General features: G+C 36.5%; 2 protein-coding genes across 4 annotated transcripts; both read left to right on the top strand.

Annotated features, from left to right (window-relative positions):
* The first annotated feature begins 1,549 nt into the window (after nt 1-1,549).
* On the top strand, nt 1,550-7,302 carry LOC102792841 (macrophage mannose receptor 1-like). Of its 2 annotated transcripts, XM_087839290.1 has the most exons (5): nt 1,550-1,597; nt 5,334-5,442; nt 5,608-5,979; nt 6,125-6,478; nt 6,956-7,302. In XM_087839290.1, exons 2-5 carry the CDS (start codon nt 5,409-5,411, stop codon nt 7,300-7,302), a joined length of 1,107 nt encoding a protein of 368 aa, XP_087695416.1. In that variant the 5' UTR covers nt 1,550-1,597; nt 5,334-5,408. The 2 variants fall into 2 exon arrangements, with proteins under 2 accessions (XP_087695416.1, XP_087695417.1); XM_087839291.1 differs by lacking the exon at nt 1,550-1,597 and having other exon boundaries at nt 5,409-5,442; nt 6,947-7,302.
* A 4,847-nt stretch (nt 7,303-12,149) lies between these two features.
* Nucleotides 12,150-16,337, top strand: LOC118455810 (C-type mannose receptor 2-like). Of its 2 annotated transcripts, XM_087839289.1 has the most exons (5): nt 12,150-12,184; nt 14,477-14,586; nt 14,990-15,376; nt 15,516-15,866; nt 15,991-16,337. In XM_087839289.1, the coding sequence occupies exons 2-5, from the start codon at nt 14,553-14,555 to the stop codon at nt 16,335-16,337; spliced, it is 1,119 nt and encodes a 372-aa protein (XP_087695415.1). In that variant the 5' UTR covers nt 12,150-12,184; nt 14,477-14,552. The 2 variants fall into 2 exon arrangements, with proteins under 2 accessions (XP_087695415.1, XP_087695414.1); XM_087839288.1 differs by lacking the exon at nt 12,150-12,184 and having other exon boundaries at nt 14,553-14,586; nt 15,988-16,337.
* Nucleotides 16,338-22,929: the final 6,592 nt, after the last annotated feature.

The following is a 22,929-nucleotide window of genomic DNA, read 5'->3' as shown; positions in this document are numbered from 1 at the left end:
AAGGAAAAACTCAATGCATCATGGGAATCCCCGGCAGCCTACATCTATTGCAGCATAACTAAGGGAGGATTCAGGGTCACCTGGTCCAGCCCTAACTATATGCTTTAGCAAAAAGGAAAGTTTTAAGCCTAATCTTAAAAGCAGAGAGTGAAGTGCTCTAATAGGGTGATATGATACTACAAGGTCATTAAGATAAGATGGGGCCTGATTATTTAAGACCTTGTATGTGAGGAGCAGGATTTTGAATTCAATTCTGGATTTAACAGGAAGCCAATGAAGGGAAGCCAAAACAGGAGAAATATGCTCTCTCTTTCCAGTCCCTGTCAGTACTCTTGCTGCAGCATTTTGGATTAACTGAAGGCTTTTCAGGGAGTTTTTAGGACTTCCTGATAATAATGAATTACAGTAGTCCAGCCTGGAAGTAATAAATGCATGAATTAGTGTTTCAGCGTCACTCTGAGACAGGATATTTCTAATGGTACTGCCTAAGGGAAGCATGTATAATGTAAACAGAATTGGTCCTAGCACTGAACCCTGTGGAAACCATAAAGCAGAGAACTTTCTAAACCTGATGTATTTGATGAAATTGGGGAATTTATGTGACCTGTCCTTGATGTCTCTACATTTCATTGTGGACCATTGCTATATTTCATTGTTGAATCTATAGTTTCTGTGCTTTAAGGGAGAGTTAGTTTTATCTGTTTTGTTTTCAGTTTTCAGTTCAGTCATGTTTAATATTGTGTCCTCGTGTCTCAGCAATTAACAGAAAACTCTAACAGTCACTGAATATTGTATGATGAAGTTAACCTGGAACATTTTGCAACCATAAATGGGAAAGATTTATTTATAGTTTTACATTTTTTTCCTGTTCCTGCTCTTGCTCATTCAATGTTCAACAGTGCAGTGTTATATTTCTGTTTCCACAGCATTACATAAAATCCCCATTTCATCCTCGAAATATAGACTGGATCATTCTGGTGGAATATTTTAATATTCAGATGTTGACCTTTGGCAAACAAGATCTCTGTGTTAGTGTCGCATACAACCTTCTTTTGACAGCAGTCTTTATGAACACACTGAGGAAAGACATCAAGGTGATTTACAAGTACAAAATATTCATGACCACAATTTGAGCACAGGCCCACTGAAAGAATCCATAAAATCTGATATACAATGATGGCATACCATTCCTTTTCTGGACCTACTCTCTAGGATTGAATCAATTAGATTAAACATTCTTCCCCGATTGCTGTATTTGTTTTAGTCCCTACCGATTCTCAAAGACAATTTCTCAAAACAATTTGTAGCAATCATAAATGAAAAAAGATATATTTACATTTTGTTTCCTCTTCCTGCTCTTGCTTGTTCGACAGTCAACAGTGCAGTGTTAGATTTCTGTTCTCTACGGCATTACATAAAATCCCCGTTTCATCCCCAATATATACACTGGATCATTCTGCTGGAATATTTTAATATTCAGATGTTGATCTTTGGCAAACAAGATCTCTGTGTTAGTGTCGCATACAACCTTCTTTTGACAGCAGTCTTTATGAACACACTGAGGAAAGACATCAAGGAGAGAACTAACCAGATGTAAGTTTAAACTTTCTTAAGTAATTTAATCTACGAGTGTAGATGATGTCATTACTGAGTATTTCTGACAGTGTTTCTATTTTTCTGGTTTTTAAATTTTGCAACCAAATATAAAAACTAAAATATTTTACATGAATAATTTTTTAGTGCAGCAGAGCACTTAAATCTTTCCACTAAACTCATCTGGTATGGAAGCTGTCCAGAAGACAAGAGATACAATTTGGGACTGATGGTGGATCAAGTTTCACTCATGATTAGCACAAAAACACAGGATCACACCAAATCACAAAATGAGTCTGCACTGCTTTAACCAAACAACATTTCTCTTGAAAAACTTAAAAGTCACTGAAATATATCACACAATATAAGGCGCATACAAGTGTATTAAGTGGACATGAACTTGTGTTTTTGAATGACCTGGCATTTGGCACTAATTTACAAGCATTTAGCTGCACATCTTTATTTTTTCCCTCTGTCCTCCTTTTTTATTCCTCTACATTACGCTGGGTGACTTGTGTACTGTAAAGTGTGGAGTCAGTTTAAAGTATTTCAGTTATTTTTATATTACTGCTTTAATAAATGCCTGATAAAATAAAAAAAGGACCAGATATAAAAAAAATAGATTAAAATAAATATGTTTCTGTTTGATTGTGGTTTACATATTTCAGCCTGAAAAACGCTGTTCATGCAGCACATAAGATTAAGAATATTGCTGTCTCTATGTCAGCTCAAATATATCTGACATAAAAGATGCTGTAGAGTTTCTTTCTTTTTATTCTAACTGGCAAAGGGATTTTCTCTATTCATCAGCTTTATTTCAGCTGGTTTCATGAAACCATTTAGACTACTGACACTATTTATGAACCCTGTGGCTCAAGCCGCTCAGTTCTGATCAGTTTGATTGTATGATTCTCAGATTCTTTCTCCTATCAGCAACATTAGGTCAGTGTTTCTTCTTCATGTCTCACCTGTACCACTTTATTAAAGACAAGAAGTCAATTCAATACAAATCTTTTTTTTATATATCCCAACAACAATTTCCTCACAGCCCTTTAGGTTAAGGTTGTAAGGTTAAAACCCTACAATAATAAAAATGAAATGAAAACAGAAAACGAACATTTGCAGACCTTGCCAAAACGTTTGCCATGGAAGACATGACACTCCACACAGCATAAAGTTGAAGCCTGGTCTGGACTTCACGACAAACAGATAGAAACATGTCATGTCATTGGTCTCTGCCAGGCGTGAAATTATTACTTTTAAGTAGTTAGGAAAGTTTGGAGTCATAATCTTTGGTTTATCTGGGGCCAGCAGGCTAAGCAGAGAAGAGCAGGCTTGCCTCTCCCCAGCCACCTAATCCAGCTCTCTTTTCACCTCGATGTTTTGGTACAGTGTCCACATCACTGCAGATACAGCACCAATCTGTTCATAGATCACCCTCTCCCCTCACTCATCAACAAAATACTTAAACTCCTCCACTTGGGGTAATAAGTCATCCCACTCTGGGAATGCTGGTGAAGAGTTGTGAGCTGAAGATCTTGACAGTTGAGAGCATGTCTCTGTGTTTGTGCCTGACATGCTCGCCCTGTGATGTTTGTCATCACATCTGTGTTATACCTGTGTCGCTGGTGTATTTTTCTCGGTTGTGTGGATCACTTCAGCTCAGTTTTCTCTGTTTTTTCTTGTCTGCTCTTTGCAGAACTTGCAAGACTTTTTTATATGAGGTATTCAGATTTGATAAGACGAATGGAATACTTAGAATGTTTTATATCTTAGAATGTAGCAACCCGCCCTTCCATGTGTTACAGTGCTGAACAAAATATCTAATACTGAAAGTGCAGTTCAATGTAAAAACAAAACAAAACAAAAAAACCCAAAACTAAAAAAAACTAAACAAAACATTTCAAACATTCAACTGTAATGTTACATTACCTCACCACTCTTAGTTTATGCTTATGTAAAACAGAAGCAGATTATACCTGGTGTTTGTTTAAGGAAAACAGAAGCAGAGCTAATATTCATAGAGTCATTTAGAGTAACCTGGTAAAATACTCAAGTTTGAAGTGAGAGTGCTGAAAGTAGAGACCTGACAGTCACACATGACAGTCTGTTTGCCTTACACATGCAGAGCATGATCTTCATCTCCCATTTCCTGCACAAAGATTATTATAAAAGCAAATTAAAGTTACAAACTCGGTCTAATTTGCATCAATGTACACATTATTTAAAATTACTCAAGTTTTTATGTATATAAAAGTGCAGTGTAAACAGGACTACTTTAATTTATCATTTTGATTTGATAGTCCAATATCCCACCTTAACATTACATTTTTTAAACAATATATGAATAATAATAAAATAAATGTAATCAGCCTCACACACACACACACACAGCTGGAATATCCTCCAGGCTCGCCTGCAAGTCTGAGTTGGATAAGTGTTTAAGAGGATGGATGTTAACATTATATAAAATGAGTAGGTTATGCTCTCCCTGTGCCTCACTCCCAGATTAAGATAATGGATGAAGTTATTAGCAACATAAATAAGGAAGACATGTTTATATGTTTTTACTTCTTGGACTGTTAGCAGTGCAGCGGTTTCTGCACCTTTTTTCCTGTTTCCTCATCATGTAAATGACACCTTTTATGACTCTAGAATAAAAATCCGCCCATCTGTGAGTCAGTCTGTCAGAGGAAACAGATGCACTTTTTAAAATGTAATATTCAAATCTTGACCTCGACAAAGAGAGCTCTCTTTTAGTGTATTTTAATATTTACTTGAGAGCTGTCTTCATGAACACACCAAATAGAGAAGAATTTATCACATGTAAGTTTAAAGCCTTTAATATTATTTCATATTTGTGGTAGATAGGTGATGTGTAATGTACATTTGTGTATTCAAAAAAGAAAAAAAAACTGGTATTGGGTCATTTTGTATTCATTTGTGTTCTAGCTTCAGTTTAGCTCATCCAGTCAATTTCTAGGTTGCTGTTAGTACTTTGTTTCTTAATTTCTTTGTGTCATCTTCCCCTGTGTTAAAGTTGTTGTTTATTGAGTGTTATTGGTCATGTTTCTTGCCTGCCTGGTTAATGTTGTCAAGTTTGTGTCACGCCTGCGTCTTGTCATGTTTTCCTGTTTATTTTGAAAGTCCAGTTTTCATGTCTTTATGTTTTGGTTTACAGTTCCTGTACAGCATTATGTTCATCCTAGTCAGCTGTATCCTCATGTGTCTCTACCTCCCCTGATCACCTCATTTTTATTTAAGTCCTTTGTCTCTTACTGTTCTTTGTCAGATCGTCTGTTATCCTCACCATAGATTTCATAGTTTTCCCTCATTGTTTCACTGTGTTTCATAGCATTCCTAGTTACTCTGTGTTCATAGTTTTTCATAGTTCTTTCACAGAGTGTCATAGTCTTTTAGTTTACACAGTGTTCTTAGTCCCCTTAGTTTTCCCAGTTCCAATGTGTCTCTAGAGTGTTTCTCATGCCATCAGCCACAGTAAAGGCTGGCTTTATTTTTTGGAAACTTAGTTCTGTCTCCACCATGTCTGCTTTTGGGTGTACCTCATCTACACACCGTGAAAAGATTTCAAGATGAGTAACATAAATGGTTTAATCAGCCTGTTCATGAGCTGCTGTATTATTAAAAAAAATTAGTCTATTCTGGTTTATAATGCTTCACATTTATTTCATATTTCCTACCATCTTGTCTTGATCCATCTTTTCCTTCCTGACATAAAGGTGCATCAAAGAAGTTCTGTTCAAATATTTGTTTCCTTGAGCAATAAAACATCACTTTCATCTGTCAGATCAAAGATGCAGTGGAGTCTGTATCTGCTTATTCTGATGGGTAAGTGGATTGTTTTACCAAATATACTGTATTAAATTTAAAATGAACACAGATTAATGTTGATTTATTAAACATTTGCAATATTTTACCAGAATATTCACTGAATATAGATCATTGTTTGTCTGATCAAGATTTTTCTATCATCTGATTTTTGTATTATTTTAGGTCAGTGTTGCTTCTTTACATGCCGCCTGTATGAGTACCACTTTATTGAAGAAAACAAGAGCTGGTATGAAGCACAGAGATACTGCAGAGAGAAATATACAGACCTGGCCAAAGTGTTTGACATGACAGACATGAGCAGACTCCGTAACTCCACACAGAATCAAGGAGAAGCCTGGATTGGACTGAACAACAACACAGGTGGAAACAGGACGTGGCATTGGTCTCTGCCAGGAGTGAAATACATTCAAAATGACAGCAGCTGGAATCAGAGTGGAAGAGCTGATAGTGAGGCTTATGGAAACTGTGTGAGGAAAAGAGACAAGCTGGCAGAAGTTTCATGCAACCATCCTACATGGTTCATCTGCTATGATGGTGAGGAGATGTGAATAATATTATTATTATAATATCATCATATAAAAATATAATGTAATGACATAGTGGGGATTTTAGAAAAATACAGTTTCAGGAGACAAATTATTGAGGGATGTCTTCTTGTGCTTTTGTGTTTGTTGCACAGAAATGAAGAAAGACAATAAAACATATTATTTGATTGAAGAATTAAAGAACTGGACACAGGCTCAGAGCTACTGCAGATCCCATTACACTGACTTGGCCAGTGGACTCGATCAGGTAGATGGAGAAGAACTCACGATGATGAAGAAAAAGAGAGACCCGAGTAATGCATGGATCGGTCTGTTCAAAGACAGCTGGAGGTGGTCAGATGGGAATGATTCCTCTTTCAGATACTGGGATATGCAGTTATTCAATGATAAACAAAGCAACAAGAAATGTGCTATGACTCTGTTAAACAGATCAGGAAAATGGAGCTCTGATGAATGTGGCAAAGAAAAACCTTTCTTCTGTTATGATGGTGAGTTTGTACAAATGTTTTTCTCTGTTTTCCAAAATTAAATCCCAATGTCATTACTAGGGATGGGTATTGTTTAGGTTTTATCCGATACCAGTACCAAACCGGTACTTTTGAAACGATGCCGGTGCTTAAACGGTGCTCGAACCGGTGCTTAAAGAATGGAGAACACACACTTTGTCCAAAAACCTCTCATGTTCAGCTGTTTTTTTTGTAAAAAAGATAACAATGTTAGCCTTTTCTAGAAAAGGCTAACATTGTTTTTCTAGAAATTTTTCTTGTTGTTTGTTGTTGTTTCATTGTTTTTCTAGAAAAGAAAACTTTTCTAGAAAATTTTCAGGAAGATCTGTATAAGTGTAAACCTGGTCATCTATAATTTCCTTCTGCAGTTAACTTTTCTCATTTTAATTTTGGAATAAATTGAAAATGAAAGGAAAATAACTGAAACTGAACTTTAACTTCTCTTTTTAGCTATTACAGATAAATTGATCCTGATCAAAGAAAACAAGACCTGGGAAGAAGCCTTGAATTACTGTGAAAACAACTACAAGGGGCTGGTTTCTATCACCAACCCTGAGGTGCAGGGACGGGTCCAGGAAAAAGCCAAGAATGCTGACAGTCCCTATGTTTGGATCGGACTGAGCTACAAATGCACTCTGGGATTATGGTTGTGGGTCAGTGACTACGTAGTCTGCTATGACAAGTGGGCCAAAGAGGGGAAGACTGAAGGGTGTGACATGTCTGTAGGCGTGGACAGAGGAGGACAGCATGAGTGGTTCAGTCGCAGGAATAATGAGACGTATAATTTCATTTGTTCCAAACAGTAAGTTTTAAACTTTCTGATTTCTTATAAACCTAAAAATATCTATTCAAACAGTGAAATAGTAGGATCATTTAATGAAATCAATTTAAATTTGATCCTAATATAACTAATCTACACTATGCTAAGTTATTTAGACCATCAGAGGGAGGAATGCCCACAAATGTAATGATGTAAACATTAAACCTTGACTAATGTCAAGTTCAGTCACAATGGTTACAGGGGGATCCTGTGTGTCACTTTGAAATGATTGTGAAGAATAAAAGCTATTTGTGTTTTATTATTATATAATCATAAATCAAAAATTTGCTTCATCTCTAAAACCAGGTAAAATAAAAAATACTGTCTAGTTATGCAGTCTTTTTTTTACTATTGTAAACAGAACAATACTGACATTTTTTAAATTTAAAAACAAATTAATTTCCCCATTCATGTTTTGTTGTGCTGTTCGAACATTTGCATGTTTCTGACAAAGGCTGCCATCAAGGAGATGATCGAGTTTAATGTACAATCTTAAAGACTGTTAGATTTTCTCTACGTTTGTATTGTTGCTGAACTTTGGATTGTGGTTGTGTTTTCTGGGTCGTTGATATTTAGCTTCCAGTTATTTCCATTTTATTTTGTTTTATTTTTTTATTAAATGATACAAATTTATTTGAGATGATTTGATGTCTTTAATTCTGAGCTTCTGTTCCAAAGATCTTTAGATTCATTCTGTGTTTTGTAGGTTTATGACGTCCTCGTGGTTTTAGGTTTCTTGTGCTCCATTCTGTTCTTTCAGTCTCAAGTTTGTCTTCTGTCTCTGTCAACTTCATATCTTTGAGTCTTGGTCTCAGTTTTAGTTATTTCCTGTTTTATTTTGATATCCTGTTGTGACTCGTGTTTTATGTTTAGTTCTACTTCCCCTGTCTCATCCTGTGTCATTAGTTTTAGTTGTCCTGACCTGTTTCCTCTCCCCTCATTATCTGCTGTGTATTATTGTCTCAGTCTCTGCTTGTCCTTTTGTGGTTGTTTTGGAAGAGTTATTGTTTTGGATTCTTTGTGGCTGATCTGTGGTGATTTTGTATCTTATGAAAACTTATCATTAAAGATCCTTAAGTTTATATCAGTCTCCCGAGTCCTGCATTTGGGTCCACATCCTGTCTGCCCACACGGTTTTGACAAAGTCACAGAATCCAGTATACTGCTGGTTGATGTATAGCTGCGTTAATTACTTGCCTGCAGGTGGCTGCAAGGAGTGACTGATGACTATTAAGGCCTTTCAGCATGAAATAGTGCATATATAAATGTATATAAATATAAATGTTTTCTGTAATTTGTTGAATAATTGTGTGAGTCAGTGTATAAAATAAGTAAAATGTTAAATACCTGCTAGACTGAAAGAAAGTCTGCTCTGATGATAACCAGGGTGCAAAGGAATGATCAGGAAAGCAAAATAAATCTGTGGTTTTGTATTAACTGTGAGTGCTGAATGTGGTGTAATAATGCGAGACTGCACAGCTTATCTGAAAACTATTGATGACAAAGTGAATTTTACTTATTTACAGAAGACCTTTGGGTAGAGCAGGACAAAGAACGAGTAAGAAGGTTCCTCACATCCCAGACATGAATTGCTCATATCTCCTCTATCAAGTGCCCACTCATCTTTAGATATTCAATCTCTGTGTTTACATAAAATCCATGTTATCTAGCCAGGCCCTATGATCCTCTCCATCTCCAACCATTGTCTTGATCCTGGTGAGTAGCTGAAAAATTTCACCAGCTTCCTTAGTCGCCTTGGTATCCGCCCCTGGGCAGGGCCGTCAGATCTTCAATAGCTCCACTTGCTTGGAGGTGATTTGAGGTAATCAGGCTGGAGAGATTTAAGCCCTATGCTGACGTTCCTCCTCGGCCAGTTTGTCAACTACTTTATTTTTGTAGCCAGCTTTAATGTTCAATGTTCTGTTTGCCAAGTCCCACTTTTGCCTCCAAATTAAGCTCATGTTTTGGACCTTGAATAAGCTACCTTTCCTCTGAAAATCTCTCCATGCCTCACCTGCCTGCCCTTCTTCCATCACACTCCCTATGGAAATCAAGTCAGCCAACTCACACTGTCTAACTCACCTGGACTCACGCCGCCTCTCCCTCCAAGCATCTTTCACTCCGCCTGCGAGTAAGCTTGAAATACAACTGTGATCACCTTCTCTAGGGCTCATTTTTTGTCCCTATTCAAACACTGCTCAACTCTCTCCTCAGTGTGATCACTGAACGTAACCAGCCACGCTCCAGTTACTCTTCCAAGCCCAATTTTCCCCACTCAGCCCCCACGACCACGTTAACATGCTACGCCAAGCCCCTGTTACATTCTGAGCTTTGTTGTGTTCAGTTACAGACAAATATTGACTTGTGCTAGTACAATAAACACATTGTTAAAACTTTCTCGCCACCTCTGCTCTGGGTTTCTGCATTTGGGTTCAGTTTTGGTACCGGCCTTCTGCCCCTGTGACAACCATTTGCCCACTTTTAATTAAGTCAAAGGTTTTTTCATTTTATGTATTCATTTAATGTTAGTTTACAATCGCATTTTTACTATATCATACACTTTAAAATTCAGACAGTCAGAGATGAGTGTGTCCTGTGCTGTCAGTCACACAAACACACATACACTTATATATATATATATATATGTGTATATATATATATACATACATATACATACATATATATATATATATATATACTGCTTCAGAAACACTTTGCAGGGGCTTAGGTCGTCTAAGCAGAGTCACGTGATAAGCGACGTCCGAAGCTTTATTCAGCACTCCACTGCTTTAGTCCCTGATCCATTGGTTTATAACAAATTGAATCATTGGTGGGATTTGTGCTGTGTTTTGGGGATTTTGTGCGAGAGGGAGCGAGCTAATTGTGTGTGAGATAATTAGAGACATTTAATAGGCTCTGCCTATTCCCGAATAAAACCATTTCATCAGCAATTTGGCTCCCTGGTCTGAAATCTACATAAGAAATAAACAATACATATATATGTATAATTATAGAAGTTATTTTATTATATATAAACTTACCTGTCCACTGGTTAATTACATAATCACGTGAAGGAAGGGGCTTCATGGCACAGACAATCTCCCAAACTATTATAAGATCCTGTTCAACATTGTTAATATAGTAGAGAACACACAATGGCACATGTTTCAACAAGGGTGGTTTATTCATCTAAATGATGTATTATGAAAATAGACATACCACAACCCCCTCCCCCTCCAAAAAAGAAAAAAAAAATACACGTTCAAAGCACCATATCAGCCTGATATCAATCTAAGTTGTACATTCAAGCTGCTCTTCATATTATGGGCCACCAGAGGTCACCAAAGAGGACTGTTTTGACAAGTAATGAACCGTTTTTCTATACATGCTTCAGAAAGCTTAATTTGGCCATGACTACTAAAAGCCTTACCGTTACGCCTATCCATTGAATAATTAATTTCCATTAAACACAACAAGTGGAGCCTACACATTGATGATGTCACGACAATAAAACAATAAAGAGAGCACAACCATTCATGATCAAGCAACAATAATTTGAATTGGGAAAATGTTCCTTCTCAAGTTACTTCTGTTTCCAGTCGAGTGTTCACATTGACTATGACAGTCAAACAGTGCCATCTAGTGGCTATATAGGTTAGCAGCAGAGTAAACGTGTATTACATTTCTAATGCGACTACAGATTTGACTCTTACACTTTATCTACAGCAAATACACATAACACACAACACTAATGTTATTTTACAGATATCTACTACAGACCACATATGTACCACAGCATCTTTAAAGGTTTAGAAGGAAACAATGGAAGTCCAATGAATACTGATGTAGAAGCCAACAGACAGTTTATTCTCTATGCTTCATGCATATTTGCTGCTGTGAGAGAGGTCAGATTGTTGGAGCTGACTGAAAATCGAATAGGACTTTTTGGGACTGTGCTGAAACATGTTTAACTGTGAGGCTGATAAGGCCAAGGTTATTATACTGAGCTAAAACTATAATCAAAACCTGGAATTGAAAAAAAAAACTAAAATAAAAATAAAAACTGACTTTTGAAAAAATAAATAAAACTTATTGAAACAATTTTATAAAGAATAAAAAAGTTATCTATCCATCCACACATTTTCTCCCACTTGTTCCCACTTATTTCTCACTTGCACTTCCTACTTGGGTGTGCGGGCTAGAGTCGAGGCGACAGGCAGATTGCATCATATCTGAGTATTGATTATGTCTCCATAATTTAGATTTCTTTATAAAAAATACTTTGTACATAGTAAAATATAAAATGTATAAATAAAATTGAATTTATGGAATGGAATGTACGTGTACATTTTCATGGGTTTTGATCTTCTTTTAATGCCAATCATTTTATTTTATGTCCTTGATGTCTCTGCATTTCATAGTGAACCAGTCCAGTTAGTTTTATGTGTTTTGTTTTCAGTTTGGAGTTTAGTATTTACTGTTCTTACCTCCTTTGTGTCCTCGTGTCTCATCATTTAACAGAAAACTCTAACAGTGTCACTGAACATTGAATTTAACCTGGAGCATTTTGTAGCAACTATAAATGGGAAAGATTTATGTGTAGTTATACATTTTCTTTCCTCTTCCTGCTCTTGCTCGTTCGATATTCAACAGTGAGTGTTATATTTCTGTTTTCCACATGATTACATAAAATCCCCGTTTCATATCTGACATATCTCACACTGGATCATTCTGCTGGAATATTTCAATAGTCAAATCCTGACCTTTGGCAAACAAGATCTCTGTGTTAGTGTCGCATACAACCTGCTTTTGACAGCAGTCTTTACGAACACACTGAGGAGAGACATCAAGAAGAGAACTAACCAGATGTAAGTTTAAATCTTTCTTAAGTAATTTAATCTTTGTACATATGCACAGATCGAGTGTAGATGATGTCATTACTCAGCATTTCTGACAGTGTTTCTTTTTTTTGGTCTTCATATGATTCAAACATTAAAATTAATGAATTTATATTATTTGACCACATATAAAAACTAAAATATTTTACATGAGTAATTTCTTTAGTACAACTGAGCACTTATATTTTTCCACTACCCTCATCTAATATGGACGACTAAAAAAGCTAAAATTTGGGACTGATTGTGGATAAAGTTTCACTCATGATTAGCACAAAAACACAGGATCAGACCAAATCACAAAGTGAGTCTGCACTTATTTAACAAAAAAGAAAGAAAAAAAAAAGAACTTTTCAAAGGATTATCTTTATATTTAAAGTGGTCAGTATGAAAAACTGAAATATTAGAGGAACATTAAACTGGCATTTGGCACTAATTTACGAGCATTTAGCTGCAGCTCTTTTCTATTCTTTCCCTCTGTCCTCCTCCTTTATTTCTATGTTATGCTGGGCGACTTATGTACTGTAATGTTTGGAGAGACTTTAAAGTATTTCAGTTATTTTATATTACCTATATTATAAATGCCTTACCAAATAAAAACAGGGCCTAATTTGGAAAAAAAAATAGATTAAAATAAATATGTTTCTGTGTTGATCGTTTTGATTGTGGTTTACATATTTCAGCCTGACATACGCAATTCATGCAGGACAGAAAAGAGTTGTTACCCAACTGTCTCTATGTCAGCTCAAATATGTCTGATATAAAAGATGTTGTGGAGTTTATTTCTATTTATTCTGACTGGTGGTTCATGGTCCATGCCCCCAGTTCTACTTTTGTAACACTTCTGTAGTCGTTACAGTACACTAGGACCAGTTAGGTTCGACTACTAGAGTAGTAATGAGTGTAGCGTGTAATAAAGACCACAGACCAGAAAATAAGTTTAAATTGCCGCCTTGTTATTTTGAAAAGACAGAGAATAGACAGTTGACACACACACTACATAACACAGTGGTTTGGGAACCACTGTGAACAACCTGATTGGGTGTGGCTGGTCACAGGAGTCCCCGTGCCCTTTCACAATAAGACTCTGAACACATATTTTAGCCATTTTACCTGAATTAACATAAAAACACCATGAATTAGCAAGTTTTTTAACCTTTTAACATGTTTTTAAACAAATGAAATCCTATACCATAAATTATATCATTGCTGATGTTTTTTTTTAATGAATTTTCTAACCATTATGATCTATTTATTGACTATTTATCACCTGTAATATATTTCTTATGACTGTTTTTACTAATAAACATAAGCAGCCTCTCACACAAACAGCTGGAATAAGCTCCAGGCTGAGTTGGACAAGTGGTTAAGAGGATGGATGGTAACATTATATATTATGAGCACTGTTTATGTTTTTGATTCAATAATCTTCAATTAGTTGATCGGCTGTAGCTGAGTAACTGAAAGTGGTCAAACCTAGAGTTTAAGTTATAAACACCTGCTTCAGATCATATTATGTCATGGGGGTCATCTCTGTGGGGCTGATAACATCCAGAGCAAGTGTATATAAAGTATTATTGTACCTAGTCAGGCTTGTTTGCTCAGTAAAAAGTTACCTTTATGTGGAGTTTGGATTAAAAATGAGTAGATATCTTACTAGCTGCAGCTGAAGCTGTGATATATTCTCATTATTGAGTAGATCAAGTTCCCCCTGTGCCTCACAATGAATGAAGTTATTAAGCAACACAAATAAGGACGACATGTTTATATGCCTTTTGTTGATCTACATATTTTATATTCTTTACATTATTTACATTTGATCTTTTACATTGTGTATAATGTCTATTGATTCTATTGTTTATTTTAATATTTGTGTGCATGCTTTGTGACTGCCTGTCTGTGAAAAGCACTTAATAAATAAACTTAACTTACTTACTTACTTATACGTTCTTGCTTCTTGGACAGTTAGCAGTGCAGTGCTTTTTTTCCATGTTTTCCTGATTGCTCATAAACATCTTTGAATCGTATTTGTAAATGACCCCTTTCAATTCAATTCAGCTGGAATTTTTTAAGAAAAAAAAACGCTCTCATCGGTCCATCATTCTTTCAGCGGAAATAGTCACACGCTCGTATTTTAATATTCAAATCCTGACCAGGACAAAAAGAGCTCTCTTTACTGTAGAGAATAAATTATAACATGTAAGTTTACCTGTGATATTTCCTATCATCATATATTAATCAATTTTTTCCTTTCCTGACATAAAGTGTGCATCGAAGAAGTTTTGTTCAAGTCTTTGTTTCCTTGAGCAATAAAACATCACTTTCATCTGTCAGATCAAAGATGCAGTGGAGTCTGTATCTGCTTATTCTGATGGGTAAGTGGATTGTTTCACCAAATATACTATACTATATAATATAATATAATATAATATAATATAATATAATATAATATAATGATAATTCATTAAAGATTTGCAATATTTCTAACAATACATTCACTGAATATAGATCCATCTTTATCAAGCAAAGCTTTTATTCATCATCTAAATTTGATAGGATGATGGGATGATTCGTTTCTTGTATCAGCACTTTTTTTTCTTTTGCTGTTTATAAGTCAGTCTGTCTTCTTGACATGTTAGCTGGATAATTATTGTTTTACTGAGAAGCTCCTGAAAAGGAATTCAACGATATGTTTGACTGATTTATTTGACAGTTTCAACCTGTAATGTTTAATTTCTTCATTCAGACTTTTATGTATATCATTTGTCTGTATTTCAGGTCAGTGTTGCTTCTTTACATGCCGCCTGTATGAGTACCACTTTATTGAAGAAAACAAGAGCTGGTATGAAGCACAGAGATACTGCAGAGAGAAATATACAGACCTGGCCAAAGTGTTTGACATGACAGACATGAGCAGACTCCGTAACTCCACACAGAATCAAGGAGAAGCCTGGATTGGACTGAACAATGCAGGTGGAAACAGGACGTGGCATTGGTCTCTGCCAGGAGTGAAATACATTCATAATGACAGCAGCTGGGATCAGAGTGGAAGACAAAACTGGGAACCATATCCTGGGAACTGTGGGAGGAAAAGATACGATAATGGAGATAAAAAGCTGGCAGATGTTTCATGTGATTTTACAAAATGGTTCATCTGCTACGATGGTGAGGAGATAATTTTAAATTATATTATAATATTGTGATTTGAAAACATAAAGAAATCACATAACCGTCATTTCAGAAAAAAGTTTCAGGAGACAAATAATTGAAGGATGTTACCGTGTTTTTTCTGTTGGTTTCACAGGAATGAAGAAAGACAAGAAAACATTGCATTTAATTGAAACATTTATGAACTGGACACAGGCTCAGAGCTACTGCAGATACAATCACACTGACTTGGCCAGTGGACCCGATCAGGTAGATGGAGAAGAAATGAAGACCCTGTTCAATGGCCGTCCCATGAGTGTGTGGATGGGTCTGTTCAGAGACAGCTGGAGGTGGTCCGATGGGAGTGATTTCTCTTTCAGATACTGGGATATGCAGTTATTCAATGATGAACAAAACACCAAGACATGTGCTATGACTCTGTTAAACAGATCAGGAAAATGGAGCTCTGATGAATGTGACAAAAAAAAACACTTCTTCTGTTATGATGGTGAGTTTGTACAAACGTTTTCTCTGTTTTCCAAAATTAAATACCGCTGTCATTACTGAGAAGATTCATTATGATGTGTTTGTGTAGTCATTATTGTCTGTTGTACATTTTGTTTTTATAGCAGATAAATTGATCCTGATCAAAGAAAACAAGACATGGAAGGATGCCTTGAATTACTGTGAAAACAACTACAAGGGGCTGGTTTCTATCACCAACCCTGAGGTGCAGGGATGGGTCCAGGAAAAAGCCAAGGGTGCTGACAGTCCCTATGTTTGGATCGGACTGAGCTACAAATGCACTCTGGGATTATGGTTGTGGGTCAGTGACTACGTAGTCTGCTATGACAAGTGGGCCACAGAGGGGAAGACTGAAGGGTGTGACATGTCTGTAGGCGTGGACAGAGGAGGACAGCATGAGTGGTTCAGTCGCAGGAATAATGAGACGTATAATTTCATTTGTTCCAAACAGTAAGTTTTAAACTTAACCTCACTTACTGATTACCTATAAACCTAAAAAATAACAAATCAAATCACTTAATAAAATCACCTGTAATTATCCTGGTTTAACTAATCTACATTATGCTGATGCTGATGTGTCACACTGGTCTTGAGATGAATGACAGAAAATAGAAAAGGTTCTCTGGTGAGCATGTGGTGCAATCTCAGCTTTTGAATCAGTTCTTTTGAAATGTTTTTCTAAGTTAGTGATGCTTATATATAACAAAGTTATTAGACAAGCAGACAAGAAATAGCCACAAATGTAAAGACTCTTGACAAATGTCAGGCTCAGTCACTATGGTTACAAGTCACTCTGAAACCCTAATGATCAATAAAATATCTTTATTGATTTATATTAATATGTCCACATAAAATAAAGAATGTACTTCAATTCCATAACCTGGTAAAGGAAATATATTGTGTATGTATATAGTGTTTTTACTGATGTAAACACAACAATACTAATACTGACATTTTTTAATTTAAAAACTCATCAATTTCACCTATGTATATATATATATATATATATATATATATATATATATATATATATATATATATATACACAATCTGCCATCAAGGTAACGATAGAGTTTAATGTATAATGTTATATTCCATGTTTACTGTGGATCAATGCAACCTAGTGGACATTTAAAGACACAGAATAGTTTGTTGCAGGTGAATGAAATGCAGACAAAAACACTACAACAATAAAATTAATGTAAAAGCAGAGTGATTGTTGAAATACTCTGAAATGTAAATACTGCTAAATTAAAAGGAAAATATAAATTAACAAAACAGGAAGTGATGTGGATGTGAAGACCTAGGTAGAAAGGTCTGTCATGGTCCCTGAGTCTTTGACTGTTTTTAGATTTTCTCTACGTTTGTGTTTTTGCTGAACTTTGGATTATGGTTGTGTTTTCTGGGTTGTTGATATTTAGCTTCCTGTTATTTCCTTTTTATTTTCTTTATAAATGATACAAATGTCTTTGAGATTATTTGATGTCTTTAATTCTGAGCTTCTGTTCCAAAGATCTTCAGATTCTTTCTGTGTTTTGTGGGTTTATGACGTCCTCGTGGTTTTAGGTTTGTTGATCTCCTTTTGTGCTCCATTCTGTTCCTTCAGTCTCATGTTTGTCTTCTGTCTCTGTCAACTTCATATCTTTGTGTCTTGGTCTCAGTGTTTTATTTCCTGTTTTATTTTGATGTTCTGTTGTCACTCGTGTTTTGTGTTTAGTTCTACTTCCGCTGTCTCATCCTCAGTGATTAGTTTCAGCTGTCCTGACCTGTTTCCTCTCCCCTCATTATCTGCTGTGTATTATTGTCTCAGCCTCTCCTTGTCCTTTGTTTCGTGCTCTCGCATAACTGTGTTTCTCCTCCTTTGTGGTTGTTTTGGAAGAGTTATTGTTTTGAATTGTCTGTGCCTGATCTGTGGTGGTTTTGTATCTTGTAGAAGTTCATCATTAAAGATGCTTAAGTTTATGTCAGTTTCCCGAGTCCTGCATTTGGTTCCACATCCTGTCTGCCACACAGTTTTTGATAAAGTCACAGAATCCAGAGTACTGCTGATTGATCTACATCTGCATTTGCATTATATGTTAGCCTGTAGTTGGCAATAAATAGTGCCTTTGATGACTATTTACCCCTTATGGCATGGCTATTCAACTAAAAGGTTAGTTGGGACAGATTTTCAAACCGAGGAATTTATCTGGGCCAGATATTTTTTTTGCAGCCAGTAAGCAGCAGATCATGATCAGTAATTTTTTATTCTTTTTTCCCCTGTAAATCTGGTGACCTCTCAAAAATGCACGCCAAAAGGTCCATTTAAAGAAAAAGGGAGCCATAACCAAACTTTTTTTTTTGTTGCACAATTCAAATAATAACAAAAAACATTTTGATAATTCCCTTTCAAATTAAAATAAATATTTTGCTGACCACTCATTTTTCATGGTTTAGGGTAGGGTAGGCCATGGATGGAGCACCCCGTCACAAGTATACAGACACGCTTCATTTCCAGACCATTTTCCTCAAAAAAAAGCTGAAATCTTCTTGAACATTAATTCACCAGCTGTGTGTCCCACAGTAGTAAGCCGAGCAATTTGTCATCCACAAAACGGACATATATGCACAACTGTGCATTATCAGTTCTGTCTGTGAATGAATGTCTGTCCTACTATAGACATTACATCAGTTTTCTTCAGGTCATCTAACAGCATTTCAAGCTCGTCTGAAGCCAGAACTTCAACTCTACGAATATTTGAACATATCTGACAGTTTTCAATAGCAGATGTCACACTTACTTTAATTTTTTCGTCACTTATCACCGCATCCACCATGGGCAGCATGCAGCATTTCACTGTTTCAGAATCTGTGAAAGGCCTTTTCTTCTTCGTCAAGATCCAGCAAACACGAAGGGAAGCTGCTGCAGCTCTCTCTTAAGCTGTATAGGACCCTCACCATGGTAGCACGACTCCGGTTGTAAGATTGTTAAACTCGCAATTAAACTGTACTTTTGCAGCCCTCTCCTAAGATTGCTCTGGAAAGTTTGTGCAGGAAGTCTGGTGTTTGTCATTGTGGTGCCTTCGTAAGTACCGTAACACATTCACTGCAAATTAAACACATAGGTTTGGCATTTGGATTTGGCAGTAAAATGAATAATATTATAGTATTTGTCAGTCCAGGCAGGGTTAAACCGACGGTTTTATTGTCAATTTTACACTTTTGGACTGAGAAAGACACGCTGTTGTCACATCATACATTACGAGGATAGTTTAATATGTTTACATCACGATGCATTGTGGGTTAAATATTGCTAGGCTACTAGGAGTGTTGCATTCACAGTCTACACTACGCTGTAGGAATTTGTAATTTTTTTTAATTAATTAATTTTTTGCGTTTTCTCTGTGTTTCTGCCAGGACCACAGGCAGGACCACTCGCAGGTTGCTTCTGGTTCGCATGTGGCCCGTGGGCCGCCATTTGAATAGGCTTGCCTTATGGCATGAAATAGTGAATTTACACTTTTTTTATATATAATTTGTTGAATAATTGTGTGAGTCAGTGTATAAAATAAGTTGAGAAGTAAAATGTTAAATGGATTGGATTGCATTTATATAGTGCTGTTCTAGGCACCCAAAGCGCTTTACAATTCCACTATTCATTCACTGTCACATTCACACACTGGTGGAGGCACCTACAGTTGTAGCCACAGTTGCCCTGGGGCAGACTGACAGAAGCGAGGCTGCCATATCGCGCCATCGGCCCCTCTGGCCAGCACCAGTAGGCGGTAGGTGAAGTGTCTTGCCCAAGGACACAACGACCAGGACAGAGAGAACAGGGGGATCGAACCGGCACAAGGTTATTATCGTTAACGAAAACTAACGAAATAACGAAAACTAGAAGCGAAAAAACATTTTCGTTAACGGAAATAAAAATGAAAACAAGACTAAAACTGTAATGAGTGCTCACAAAACTAACTAAAATTAACTGAATTTATAGCGAAAATGTGTTTAGTTTTCGTTGATGTGTGTGTGTCATACAATAGTCAAGGGTGAAAATGAAGTGTAGTTTCCAGGTTTTTTTCTTGCTGTGTCTCATTATGCCAGCAGGTGGCAAGTACGTTAGCCGAGTCGTCTGTGTTGCTGCTCCGTCCCACGCAGAATCTCGCCAGCAAAAGTCGGGAGAAAGCGCCAGAGTCCAAGTTGGGATTACTTTGAAAATGATTGTGTTTTAGACAAAGCAAGTGTCTTGTAGTGGAAAGAGACAAATTATGCGGAACATTTCTAAAGGGAAAAAAAAATCCCACAAACCTTAAAGTGCACTTGAAAAGCTCACACAAGAAGGCTAACCTAGCTTACCTTGAGAAGGTAAGGGAGCACACTCAACCCTCATCCCCAGAAACAGAAGCTAACCCCAGGCAAGGCAGCGTGATGCATCCTGAGACAACTCCACAAAAAACATTAATGCAGTTGCCTTCAAAAAGTTTAGCGATTCACTTGAACCAAAATTACGAACACCCGGTGCTGCAAGAGTTAAAAGTCTCATTGGGGCCAAGATATATCTTTTATAGTTGCCTGGTATCAATGGTTGCTCATCTGCCCTAATTATAATTTTTTATTTTTTTTAAAGAACCCATAGGTGGGAATGTGAATGTGGGAATGTGAGAACTGGAATAGCAACATACCCAAGGATAAGCAGAAGAGAATGACTGATATGATGAAACTGGGATTTTTTTACACTTAATTATTGCAAAAATGACTAAAACTATAACTGAAACTAATCAAAACTAAACTGAAACTTAGGATTTTCAAAAAATAAAAACTAAACTAAACTAGCAAACAAATGGTAAAAACTAATTAAAACTGATATAAAATTGAAAATCTGAAGTCAAAACTAAATAAAAATAAAAACTAATGAAAATTGCAAAACTATTAAAACCCTGAACGGGAAACCTTCCGGTTACAGATGAGCTTCCCAACCCCCTGAACCACGGTCGCCCCTGCTGCTAGACTGAAAAAAGTCTGCTCTGATGATGACCAGGCTGCAAATGAAATGATCAGAAAACCAAAATAGATCTGTGGGCTTGTATCAACTGTGAGTGCTGAGTGTGATGTAATAACGTGGGAAATGTTTTCTTAGACTGCACAGCATATCTGAAAACTATTGGTGACAAAGTGAATTTTACTTATTTAGAGAAGACCTTTGGGTAGACCAGAAGAAAGAAGGAGTAAGAAGACTGACACTTCCTACATGCAGTGAAGCAGAACAGCTTTACGATTATAAATGGGTGTGGGTCACACTCAGCCAAGGTTTCGGGTGAGCTCATTGTGAATCCTAGCCCCACCCTATCATGTGATTTCCTGAGGTCAGGTGGCTGAGGATGTGAGTGGGCGTTAAGGCGTCTGGGATCTCAAAACTGGATTATAGATGGCAGACAGTCGGTGTCGTAAACCACCGCCTCTGTTCAAAGATGGTCGATCACAGTGGACTTAAATGGCTTCTTTCACTCCTCTTTCAAACCATCTGTCCTCTCTGTCCAAAATGTGAACATTGGCATCTTCAAAAAAGTGACCTTTGACCTTTAGATGCAGATGGACCCGTGGAGTTGGCTCTTTTATGCTGTGCCATGTGTTTATGAAGTAGCTGTTTGGTCTCTCCAATGTAGAGGTCTGGGCATTCCTCGCTACACTGTACAGCATACACTAAATTGTTGAGTTTGTGTTTAGGAGTTTTGTCTAGGATGAACCAGTTGCTGGGTCTGAAGTAAACTGTGAAGTCACGCTTAGAGAAAACTCTCCTGACTCAAAGAAAATTAATTTTAGCAAAATGCCTTTTAAACCAGCTACACAGAATACTTTTTCATCAAAATTGTTTTTGTCAATCATACTCTACTTAATACACGATCACATTCTTACTGAATCCTATAGCTTAAATGTCAGAGAGTCAGAGATCAGTGTGTCCTGTTTGATCTCATTCACTCACAAACCCCCTCATACACACTAGGTTTATTTTTCCTTTGAAGCAGGCTAACCCCCTGACAGCCTCCAATTTCAGCCCGCCTCCTTTATCTCCCCTTCATAGAGAATGGCTCAAATCATCACCAAACAACTACTGCCACTAGTCAGGTCCACTCAAGTCAGTTGGCAGCTGGACTTGAGTGGAATCTCCACTGCCAAATGGCTGTGACCTATATCTTACACAAAACACAAAAGGATGCAATAATTGATATGGAAAATAATGCCAAGCCAATGTTTACTGGGAGAGTCTCTCAATTATTCCACCATGACACATTCTACAATATCTCTGTCTCTGCTAACATATTGATCAAATTTATATTTTCATTCATTTTTTCAAGAAAGAATAAAGTTACCAGCAAAAGCACACAAAGAACAGAGTGGTTTACGCTCTATAAATCACATGTAACACTGGAGGTTGAGCCTTTCACTTCACTTCTGTCCGGAGCGATCTCAGTCTCCATGACACTGCCTGACAGTCTGTGTGCCTTACACAAACATAAACATCATTTCACTGAACATGATATTTGTTTCCACAGCACAGAATTTGTTTATGAGCAAAAGCAGAAGTAGAGTTAGATACTCAGTCTAGTGTGCCTCGATACACAAATGTATTCAAATGACTAAAATGTTGGAAGCAGAGACTTTATCCAGGTCATCCAACAGTCCTGCATGATTTCACTAAGCATAATTTATGGAGGGCCAGGGGTGACAAAATGAATTATTTAAATATGCTAGTAAATAATTAATTAAATGTTTCATTCATTCATTTAAATTGAAATTAATTAAATAAATATTTCAGTAATGACTTTTTGTCCATTGATTTCATTTAAAACATGTAATAAATCATTTATGTATTTATTTATTGTCCAGTTTATTAATTAATGATAGGGATAGACTGATCAGATATAAAGTATCGGTATTGGTCTGATCCTGAATTAAATTACTGGATCGGATATTGGAGAGAAAAACAAAAAAATAATCAGATCCATTAAATATCCTAAAAGCACCTCATAAAACGTGCGACATGGCGTAACCTTAGCAGTTGGAGCAGT

This window comes from Neolamprologus brichardi, chromosome 3 (assembly GCF_056152115.1).
Source record: "Neolamprologus brichardi isolate AB-2024 chromosome 3, ASM5615211v1, whole genome shotgun sequence".
NCBI lineage: Eukaryota > Metazoa > Chordata > Actinopteri > Cichliformes > Cichlidae > Neolamprologus > Neolamprologus brichardi.
This window is presented reverse-complemented; position numbering and strand designations above follow the sequence as displayed.